General features: G+C 46.6%; 1 protein-coding gene across 1 annotated transcript in view; it reads right to left on the bottom strand.

Moving 5' to 3' along the window:
• LOC144173906 (low-density lipoprotein receptor-related protein 4-like) overlaps positions 1-12,004 on the bottom strand; it is a 342,322-nt gene that overhangs the window by 43,614 nt on the left and 286,704 nt on the right. Inside the window, exons 8-9 of the mRNA XM_077702231.1 lie at positions 7,586-7,717; positions 5,579-5,704 (exon numbers count right to left, since the gene is read on the bottom strand). Of these exons, the coding sequence (XP_077558357.1) occupies positions 5,579-5,704; positions 7,586-7,717 (258 nt within the window). The remainder of the gene's footprint in view (positions 1-5,578; positions 5,705-7,585; positions 7,718-12,004) is intronic.

Here is a 12,004-nt window from a genome sequence, read left to right as displayed (position 1 = left end):
ATTAAACTGCAAGCTAAATTGCCCCAAAGGCAACCGTGCGATCGTTCGCAATGCTTCCGACAACCCGCGCGGCCGAACGGTGTCCTCCTTTGACGTCATGACGGGCGCAACCAATCAGGGGCGTCAAAAGACGAAAAGCGCGCGTCTTTCAAACGGAGCCGCGCTTTTTGCAAGATAAATGCCACTTGGACTCATGTACGATAAATTTCAATGTGATATTCGGAATCAACGCGCAAGAAACTATATAACTGTTAATCTAACTCAAATTTTTTGGAAAGGAAGAAAAAAACACACCCGCTTTTGCTGTAAAATCACGTGCGTAGCTGGACTTGTGAGTATGCATGTCGGTGCTAGATGGCGGGAAATGGTGTTATAGAACAGTTATTTCTTTGATTTTGAGGGAAGGGGAATCGGAAGAAGAATGCTGCGTAGGACTCTTTATTACAGAGACAACTGCGAAGTCATTCGGCCATTTGTGGGTTACAATGCTTGAATGTGGGATAGTTGGTTGGAGCAATGGAACACGGTAAAAACAGCGCAGCTAGAGACATGACGAAAAGGAAGGAAGGCACAGGACTACCGCTGGAGTCCTACTCCTGTGTCCTACTTCCTTTGCGTCCCGTCTCTAGCTGCGCGGTTTTTACCAATTTCCATTGTAGGTTGCAAATAATGCAAATAATGAGAAATTCACAGTATATTAGTACCAAGGGCTTTCACGCCTGCAGTTCATTGTTCGCATAGCTCTTCTCTTTTATTTGTTTTTGTTTTACACATTGTTTCTCTTTGATCGGAGTAACTGGCGCTGTCAGACTCAAATGTCAGATTTATTTTTCGGTGAACCTGCCCCTAATATGTCCGCATAATATGTAGCCCGTAAAGGGAGCAACTACGTCTTTTAGCCATAATAAATACTTGCAATTTATTTCACAATTACACCTGTGTATAATGTCTTCCTGCTACTGATTATCTTTTCGCGCTCTTTGGCTTAGACGCTCTTGCGTAATAAACATACACATACTAGTACTGCTAGTTATCTTTTTTAGTGTGGCCAGCGGAGTGAATAATTTTTAAGGAAAACGTAGATGAATGACGACCTCGATGTGGGTAAGGCTGCCAGACGTATGTATTAGTGCATGACATCACTGCCCAGTCTTCCTTTGTTGTTAAAGAGTAAAATGGGTTGGTACGGCTTGCGCAAGTGCTATAGGCACGCATGTTTCTAGCTTTCACTTATTTCATGCTAGCTTGATTATTGAGGTGTTCCCATTTCGATCAGAGTCGACGTCCAACTTTGCGCTACGAGCGTTAGTTTTGTGCACTGACTAATACGGCAGATTGCATGCTCGTGGCTCGTGTTTTTCGGCGACACCATGAGGCGACTGCATAGAGTCCCTACGGACGAAGCTGTTACCCTGGTTACTGCGAGTTATTCAAACAAGACCTATGCGCTTGTGAGCGATGGAGATGCTACAGGTTGTCATGACAACTGCGTGCGTGATGAAAGCCCTGTTGACAATTTCGTCAGCTGGAAGCCGGAACCAGCCTTAAAATGCGTCTATGGCAAGGCGGGAAATTTGCAGATTACGTAAGGTATATCGACAGGGGTAGGCATGTCATCGGGAACTTTAACAGCTCAACAAAGTCTGCTCTCCTAAATAATTTAGAGCTTCAAAATTATACGCGTTCGCTTGGCCGACGCATACAAAATTGTAGCCGTGCTGGCACACAAAATTTATTTAATCTCTGGCCAGCAGCGCCTTAATCCTGAACCGCCTGCACCGGCACTTCAAACTTTAGCAAAAAAGCACTCACACACTGGTGCCAGATAATTCGCTAATGCGATTAGCTTCGGAGCCTATTAAAATGCCCGCGGCCGTTCTAATGCGTCGCGCGGCGCCAGGCGTTCACGAAGCAGGCATCTGTGAAATAATTGTTCGTTCATTTCAATAAGGCGAAAGTCTGAAAAAAGTATGCCTATTTTTACCCGGCCACGGTTTAGAACATCGTTCATACGCGTTACACAAGTATATGGCTTTTCATTCTCGCTTGCGCGTGCAATTCCTGGAGTTGTTTGTTTGGCTTGCGATATTCGTACTGAAAAATAGTGAATTCTTTAACATTCGCGTTACTTGTATCTCATAAACGACCCACTGTCTTCAAAGCTTTAATGCATAACCACATATGCACTGGAGCATTCTGTTTCACATGCCCCTTCTTCCCTGAATAAAAGATAAAACTTCTTCTGTAGCATCATTCCCCTTAGTGCTGCACCGACTTACATACTTGGAGGTCCATGCCATACCTGAAGTTTTACAACAAAAGCTCGTGTGTTTCTCTGGCTGTCAAAATCGTCGCCTTCAGTGTCGATAACAAATTCAGTTACGTTTGGTGCTAATAGCCTTCAAAATTTGACGCGTCGAGGCTGAGTATAAAAATGGCCGCGTATCTGCTCAATGTCGACGAAAGACTATAGTCGACTGGCGCCACTGGCGAGTAAATGCCTCCCTTCTCTTTCCCGCTCACCTCTCATGCTGTTCCTCTCCCGTCTCGTTCCTCCGAAGATAACACGCTAGAAGTTTGCTCAAGTCAAATTGAATTTACCGCGTTCCACTGCTCCAAGTCGGGTGCCTCGATGCCAGCGCTGCCATACGGCGGAGACGCACGTGAATTGAGGCACCCTACCACAACGTTTATTGAACCACGTTGCGCTACACCACGAGTGTTCCAAGTGGAACGTGAACCTATCTAGTGGAACCTTTCGTTGCTGTTGCCGTTTGATTTTTCAAATGCCGCCAGGCAGCGCAGGCAACAGCAGGCGGCGGTTTTTGCAGTTGATGTAGTATTTCATTTGCTATCGCAAAAACCAAGCATCTGTGAATTTTTGATAACGGAACACTGGAAATATCACTTATGTACTTATTTTGTGTCTTATATTTGCATAATGTTTTCTTATTGTTCAACAATGTTGACAAGTAAGGGCATTGACACCAGACTTAGACGTTTAGATTTGGCTATGGGAATATGACTATTTCGCAGCTTTTGTTTCACTTTGGCGGGCTGGCTGACTCCATTCACAGACAGAAACACAGACAAACATACAGGCAGACCAAAATTTCTGTTTAAGTAGCCCAAGAAAGGCTATCATCTTTAAAGTAATAGGTTACAGATGGAAGGAGATGGGTTAAATTAGACCGATAGTGTTCTTTTCCCCGAACTGGCGCCTCAGTGCCGGGATATTTTCACACGTCGCTTTACCTGCTTCAAAGCAACTGTGGCGCGTAATAGAGCTTTTGATCTTGATCTGTACACTTCAGAGTTTTAACAGTGAGGCCATCGTGCCATTAGTTTCAGAATTAACCCCCTTAGCCGGAGGCATTGGCAAGAAGCGTGTGAGCACCGCTATGAGCACAAATTCGATTCTACGAAAGCGCACGCACGAACGCATAGTTTTGTTTGTGAGCACACAGTTTATAGTTGCATTCGTAATTTTTTCCGCCTTAAGAGCATTCTTGTTTTTCTGTTCATTCTGTTTATTTTTGCTGCCTACAAGGGGGAAAAAGAGCGAGGTTAGTCTAGCCTAACTGATTGATCCTAGAGCCCAGAAAATAACATACCACACATTGGTTGGTTCATTTGTGAGCAAAGTGTTCAAAAAGGGTCCAAGGGCTTATGTTTTGTATACGCGTGTCTCTTTGTACTCAAGACTGTCACCGCTGCCGAGAATTTTCCTGTACACACGCTGCTTGAGGCGGTGCACGCTTTACAGGAAATATTTAGTGTTGAATTTGAAATGGTCGGCAAGATGTGTATGCCCAATGTGTGCAGAAAATGACGACAGGTGAAATAATGATTTGAATATTGCAGGAAAAGCTTCATTTAAACACCAAAGTGTTTTATTTCGGGATTCACGAAGATTTCCCTTACGTCATATCCGTCACGGAAGTGACGCCAGTACAAAGAAGCAAGCGGCCTGTAAAGAGTGCACCCCTGCACACAGGGTCTTTTTGCGGTTCAGTAAAGCTTGGTGTCGGGCTAGTTGGTGTAACGTGCTTTTGAAAGTAAGTTGCGCTTGCTGTGAACACAGAGACGGACACGGGAAAAAAATGTAGACTTTCGCTGTCTTCTCGTGAAAGTCTACGTTTTTTTCCCGTGCCCGTCTCTGTGTTCGCAGCAAGCGCAACTTATCTTCTTGCGGGGAAGCAACCTTCAGTACTACAGCGTTCGCTATCCTTCGGGTTGTTCGTTTTGGGGATTTATATTTTAACACGAAAGTGTTTTATGCCACGATACCTCAATATTTCACTGACGTCACATCCGTCACGGAAATGGCGCCAGTCAACTTTTGTCGAAGCGACCGCCAGCAGGACGTCGCTCGCCAAGCGCACCCACACGACAGGCACCGACCCAGAAATCATGGTCAGCTGCAGATTTCGCTGCACATTTCACTTTCGTGTTTTACCGATTCCTAATACAGAGGAATCAACCACAGTTTTTTTTTCATTCGAATATTGCTGTCCTATGGATGCCCTCAACATTTTCTGAACGTAATTGGCAGAGAAATTCTACTTCTAGGCTTGCAGATGCGAAGACAAACGTGAAGGTCTACTTGCGAGGACTACCACGGCTTAGTAAAAAACAAAGAAGTCTAGTTTAGGTCGAAAATGTTATTCATCTGGACTGATAAAGGAGGAACAGAACTTATGAATTACGGCGCATTTGTTTGAAAGGCGTAACGTCATGAATACTGTAAGCCTAATAAAACGCTCAACGTAAAACTGATGCTGGATGTGAAAATTTTGTTACAGTCAGTAAAACGCTTGCCTGTAACAGCGATTTCAACTTAAGATGGTTGCATCCGAAGATTACCGAAGCAGACTCTTTACAAACGTCTTGGAGGCTGAAGGGGCCGCCGGCTTAGACTTCAGAAGGCCACAGTAGTTTTCTTCAAATCCCGCTTGGGCGAGGCACGATAAGGCAGAAAGTACGAAAGCTGTGTTATAGACACGTGTTTTACCGACTGTACCTTACCTTAAAAATACTCGGAACAAAAAAAAATAGTAAAGCCGATACAAAGTAAAGCGGAAGAGGTCAGTAATGTCGCAGTTAAATTATAGCGCGTAAATACCGAAAGCACCGGAAAAACACACAAAAAGGAAAGCGGAACGGTAGACGCGAAGGAACTTTTATATTTTTGCAGTGAACGCGGGCGCAGTATTTTAAATCGCTTCTAACGTCGTGCATCTGCCATAAAAACACACCGCTCAAAAAGTAAAAGCAGAAAATGTTACAAGAAACACCACAAGTGCAAAAAAGTGAGGGCCTCCGAGCGAGTAGGTTTATTATTCCCCGGCACGTTCGCGCGCGAAGCGCTCCGTTTTTCGCCGCCTCCTAAAGTTTTGTTCGCTAACGCAGCAGCGTTCGGAAAGAGACTCCACCGGACAGCTGCAGGCTGTCGTCCTTGCACCGGCGGGGAAACAAGACACGCACGCGGAAGGAAGAGGAAGGCAAGCGAAGAGGAAGAAAAAGATCGGAAGGAGAGCACGGGTCGGAGGACTGGCCGTCGAGGGGAAGCTCTCACCGAGGCAGGACCTTCCGTCGGGCGCCAGCTGGTAGCCCTCCTTGCAGGAGCAGCGCTGTCCCGTGGCCGTGGCCATGCACTGGTGTTGGCAGGGGAAGCCGTCCTCCCGGCAGGGCGTGCTCGTCTCTATGTGCGAGAAACGAAGCAGAACGTCTAACGCGGGTTCTTAGCCGAACCTGGAGGCCAAACGCGCGCTGGCATTGACTCTCGCAAACGCGTCTCTCATCTCCGTCAACGAGCAAAGTTCAAGTGGGCCGAGTTTGTTCAACACTCAGCCATGCACGTACGGAGGGATAAGTTTGCGCAAATGACGAGGACGAAGAGAAGACGAGCGCTCGTCTTGTCCTCCCTTCCCTCCGTCCTCATCATTTGCGCGAACTTATCCCTCCGTACGTGCATGAACCAACTAGCCAGCAATAAAGTCCTACTAAATGCAGTCATGGTTTGTTAATAACTTATTTTCCTTAGTAACCCCCTCGTTACAACAAAATCTCGTTTTATTCGAAGTGCTTCGTAGTCCCCACAGCAGTGCGTTGGGGGCAAATAATCTCCGCTTTTAAAGAATTATCGCTTATAACGAAGCCAGTTTTGTGAACCAACGATTTCGTTGTGATGAAGGTTTACTACTTTTTTTGTTGATTGTAGGGTTTTAACGCGCCAACGCAACGCAGGCGATGAGGCGCGCCGTAGTGGAGGGCGCCGGATTAATTTTGACCACTTGGGGAACTTTAACGTGCGCCTCCATCAGAAAAGCGGCCGCCGCGGCCGGGAATCCAACCCGCGTCCTCGTGCTCAGCGGCACAATGCCTTAGGCACTGTGCCACCGCGGCGGGTTACTTTTTTTTTTTTTCTGTACACTTGCAGTCGGTAATCAAAGCTGGGCTACAACCTGGATTAAAAAAGCGACCGATCGCGTAGTGCACCTGCAATTAAGCTGCAGGTATTAGTTAGCGAACACAAAAAGAAAACGGCGAGAATGAAGAACCCATCGGTCAGATAGATGCATTGAACCTGCAGCCAGTAATAACAAGGAAAACACGAGCGAAATGTTTACAATTTTCGCGTTAGGTATGACAATAATGTTTATGCTAAAAAAGCAACAGACCCATTTTATATTCGTTTTTTCTTTGAGTACCAACGACATTTAAATTTTATGTTACCACTACACCGAACAATGTATTTTTTTTGCGTTTTTATTGAGGTAGATGACTGCCGGTTTTCTTCGGCGGAGAAGAGTAACGCAAGTCAGCTTTCTTACGCTATCACAGTTGGTAAGAAACGCCTGCGTGTCGTCATTTTGTATAGCAGTGCAGCACCGATAACAAAATCTTGTAAAGTAGGGAAAGGATGCCACTGAGACAGCTGTTTCTAACGAATCACAAGTAGTGTAGGCTTTCAACGCATTTACCATGGCGTATCCAAACGTTTTCAGAGCCAACCGAACGTTTCTTATGTAAGCTGGTTAGAACAGGTGGAGCAAGCATTTTATTCAAATCACGTGTCGCTTTGTTATAACGCCATGAAAAGCTGTAACAGGATCACCGAAAAGGTAGGAAACCAAACGAACGCAGGTGTGGGACCGTGCGGTAGCTTTTTTTGTATGTGGCACACAGACGCCATTTGCAGAACTGAAATTTTCCAGGCAGCCTAACGCTTACATTACCGTAGAACTCGACTGAATACGCGTAATTATCGCTCTTGTTTGCTAACCCAATTTTCATTCGATGTTCACAGGTTCGCGACGCTGATTCACTTAACGAAGAGCGCGGTTCAAAAGCAGACCATTTGTATGTCCCTGCATTTGGTAACTCCAGCTGCGGGACTTTAAATGGTAGAGATAGAGAGATAGAGATATAGAGAGAGGATGGAGAAAGATGGAGAGAGAGACCAACATAATTTGATTTGAGTTAGCGGCAGCGGTGCTGGGCTGAACAGCCAGACGGTCACGGACGGTGAGAGAAGAAGAGAGGAGGAAGCGGTAATACTACGCGCAAAGTAGCAGCTCACTGCAGGTCGTGTTCTGCGCTTCGTCCGAGCGGTCTGGGCAGTCCGGCGTCCCGTTGCACACGAGCCGCTCCACGATGCAGGTGCCGTCCAGGCATCGGAAGTGGCCCGGGTCACAGGCAACTTCACGCCCGGCTGCGAACCAAGTTAGGACAGGAGTGGGGCGGGATCCGAAGACTGAAAACGAATGCACACGCACACAGACGCAAGCCAAGGGATGTTCGCGTCACTGAACTCACATGTAATAGTAACTCTTAGCATGCGTGCACTGGCAATTATTGCGGAAGGTGGAAAGTTCTGAATTCCTGTTACCGAATATTAGAAACGAAATCGTTTGAATGCGTCTGTGCGTCTGTTTGGCTCGAAGAGGCGTTAATTCGTGGGACGAGTGATGGGGTTAACGGAACGGAGAAGAAATAGAACTAACGCGAGCGCTTGCAAGCCTCAGTGTTGAAAATAATATCATAGCACTGTTCTGAGGTGTAATATTAATGAAGAACCGAAGTATGATGCCTTGATTTGATTGATTGATGGTAGCGTTTAACGCGCCGAAGCAACGCAGGCGATGAGGCGCGTGGACTCCAGATTAATTTTGACCACCTGGGGATCTTTAACGTGCGCCAAAATTTCGTACACACGGGTGTTTTTGCTTTTCGCCTCCATCAGAAAAGCAGCCGCCGCGGCCGGGAATCGAACCCGCGACCTCGTGCTCAGCAGCGCAACGCCTTAGCCACTGAGCTACCGCGGCGGGTAAGTATGATGCTTTATGAAGTAGGAACGCAAAACTGCGTGCATTTTTTTTTTTCCGGAGGAAATGTTGGCGCTTTTCGGCAGCACCAGCTACTCCGTTGCTCCGAACAAAGAAAAAAAATTCACGTAAGAGAAGGCTAAATTGCGAAAGCTGCAAATGTCGTCTCTTTACACGCAAACGCCTCTCTTCTCTCCTCCTATTCATCAATGGAAAGGTGATCGAGCACTGCATAGTTTTGCAAATGATGAGAGCGTGACGAAAAATAAAAAAATGCGCCAGCTTGTTTGGCAGGAGCAGCGGGTTCGTTAATTTATCTCAGCTGGAAATGCGCAGAACAGGAAATCTCACGTTTGAAGATGATGTGGTTGGGCAGCAAAAATCACACATCTCCACGCCGTGAACGATGCCGAGGGTGCGAGGCACTGGGACGCAAGTTCCGTATTGCCTGTGTGATGTGCGTCATCGTCCGTCCGTGCTGATGCACTCTGAGTTTTGAATGATTTTGACGTGCAGTAAATGCAGTGTAAATGGCACGCGCCACACGAAAGACAATTCGCGTCCCAGTACTTCGCACCCTCGGCAGCGTTCACGGCGTGGAGATGTGATTTTTTTTTTTTGCGTTTTGTACGCTTTTAGGTGGCTTGACTCGCATATTTTCGATTATAATGCTGTGTGCACGGACGCCAACGGACGCCAACGGACATTGCGAGGTCGCTGTACACTTCAGTACCTATTTTCTATTCAAATTTCCGCCTGGCGACGTAGTTTATAGTGGTAGCGTATTGGATTCCTTGCGTGTTGTTGTGGGAGTCGGTGGTTCGAATCTTGCCAGTTCTGGTTTACTTTATTTTCTGCGACTCCCTTTGAGCCGTTCATCCATAATGCTGTGTGCACGGACGCCAACGGACGGACATTGCGAGGTCCTAAGATGCTTCGCACCTAAAAAAAAAAAAAGGTGAACGTGGCACACAGAGACTGGGCTATGAGCACCCTACTTAGAGTCGGTACCTGCCACACGCATGACAACAGCCTTGAGCACAATATTAAAATAGACCAAAGGTTAAAGCTTTAGCCCGAAGAGCCCCCCTGCCCCTCCAGTGCTGTCCCATCCTATCCTACCCTTTAAATCATATTTCTAGCACAGTTCTCTCGCGCGGCGTGGGTCAGGGCGCAAAAAAGAGGCTGGGCTCGAGAAATGCCTTAATGGGATTTTTTTCGCGCCTCGTACATAAACGCATTTAATAGCCGCACACGCCGTTAGGCTCCTACATCGTCGCTAGTTTCCTTAAATAGGCAATTCGCCAAAGGCGCTCGCAAAGCGGGGGAACTTTTTTAGCGCCCGGAAGGCACGCTTCGTTGAGCAAGTGGGCAGCACTCACTTTGCTGATCTCCCTATCAGCTCCTAAAAATCCCGAATGGAGTTAAAACGCACGCGGAAGCTTGTGATTTACATAAAGAAGGTGCGTGGTCAGGGAAATGTTCAGCTATAAATTTGTGTTTTTGCTTTGCTTTCGCTAAACGGGCCTAATAGTTTGAATATATCTTAAGCGATTCTTCTTGTTTGTTTTCCCCCCTGTATGTGCATAACTGCCGCTGCAAAGTAAAGGCGCAAGAGTGCTTCCCTGCGTGTTTTTTTTCTCCTCGTTGTTTGTTGTGACTAATTTTTTCCCGGAAACCCTATAGTAGAACCCCTGATACGTTTTTCACGGGACCGCGGGAAAAAAACGTAACAACCAGGAAACGCAACAGCCGAGAAACGGGAAAATGAAAGAAATAAGCGTGTGCAGAATTTTATTTCATTACCTGCGCTCGAAAATTACCTGTGCTCGAATTACCTGCGCTTCTTTGTGTACCTCGCGACAGGTACACAAAGAAAAAATTGGCCGCGTATCTGCTCCTTTCGTTGCAAATGCCGTCAAAAGACGATAGTCTTTATCGGCTTTTGCGAAGTAAATGCCTCCCTTCGCTTTCCCGCTCACCTCTCATGTTGTTCGTCTTGCGTCGCGCTCCTCCCAAGGTAAAGACACCAAAGGTTTGCTTAAATCATTTTAAATTTCCCGCGTTCCACTGCTCCAAACCGGGTGTCTCGATGCGAACGCTGCCGTACGGCGAACACGAGCGTGAATCGACGCGCCCTAATTCAACGTTTATACAACCGCGTTTCCCTACTCCACGTGCGTTGCAAGCAGAACGTGAAACCTATCTAGTGGAATCTTGCGTAACTGTTGCCGGTTGATTTCTTAAAATGGCGCCAGAAGCTATAGTGGCGCAGGCGACAGCAGGCGACGGCGGAGTGAATTCTTTTTCTGCAGTTGATGAAGTATTTTGTTTCGCAAAAGTCAAGCATGTTTGATTTTTTTATAAAGGAACACTGCAAATATCACTCCTGTATTGATTTGTTGTCTCATATTTGCGTAATGTCTTGTTCTTCTTCAACAATGTTGACAAGTATGAACATTACACCGGACATAGACGGGTAGATTTAGCTGTGACTATATAAAACTATTGCGCAGGCATTGTTTTGGTTTGGCCGGGTGGCTGAATCGAGTCACAGACAGACAGACAGACAGACATACAGACAGACCAAAATTTCTGGGTTTAAGTAGCCCAAGAAAGACTATCGTCTTTAAAACACATGCGAGAAGTTCGCAAAAAGCACACGAGTTGCACTGGTTGGCGATGGCGATTGACGATGACGATGACGATGACAACAATGACGATGACAATGAGTCTAAGCCAAGAAAACAGGCAGGCGACAACCGAAAACAAGTCCCCGGCGACATTTGCGGCTAAGCCTATAGCCAAGCCAGGCCAAGCAGCAGAAAAAGCCAACATGGCCGCTCTCCATGGCCAGCTCCGACCGCCAATTCGCAACGTAACACGCGGGAACGGTATACACTTGCGACGTAACGGCGGGGTTCTCAATACATTGGATTCAAAGGGAGGTATGCCGGGACCGGCCAAAAACAACGTAACAGCCAGGAAAACGCAGCACCCGGGAACGTAACAGCGGGGTATTTGGCCATAGTGCAGTGTTTCACGGTAGTTGCCACCTTAGCGGGAGTTCGTCATTGAGCGCCTGCGTTCCTACGCCAGCTGGCTCCCGTTCAGCGCCCTTCGACAACTCGTTCAGGTGTTGCAGCTCCTGCTTCCTCGGATGCTATGAACGCACTCATTTTGCTTGGAATATTTCTGCCTTATCGCTGTTTTCATGCTGGTTTTAAACTGTTATCGGCATAGTGTAGCTGTAGCTATCTACACTCATCCTAGATTTTTACGTATTTGTTTTGCGAGCGTTTTTTGTTGCTTTTATTTATAGCTTGTTTTATTTTTTCTTGTCTTCGTGCAATGACCACGCGGGCTGACCTTTAAGAGGAAAATGGGTTTTTAGTCTTACGGCTGGAAGGACATAATATGCTGTGGCGTTTTTGGAAGAAAAAATAAAATAAGTGAGCAAAGTTATGTGCGCGTGGTTGTGACGTAGCCTTAAAGGGAGCTAAATTCTGTGCGTTGCTTCTCACTGGGGCGCCACTTTAGAAGTTAGCTTAGCGCCGACCTTATTGCGCGGAATTTGCTCTTCGAAAATTGAACAAATCCGATGAATGCCCACTAAACAAATTGGCCGCGTATCTGCTCCTTTCGTTGAAAATGTCAACAAAAGACGATAGTCT

This window comes from Haemaphysalis longicornis, unplaced genomic scaffold, assembly GCF_048455015.1.
Source record: "Haemaphysalis longicornis isolate Haplotype H1 unplaced genomic scaffold, Haemaphysalis longicornis Haplotype H1 scaffold_3, whole genome shotgun sequence".
NCBI classification, from domain to species: domain Eukaryota; kingdom Metazoa; phylum Arthropoda; class Arachnida; order Ixodida; family Ixodidae; genus Haemaphysalis; species Haemaphysalis longicornis.
This window is presented reverse-complemented; position numbering and strand designations above follow the sequence as displayed.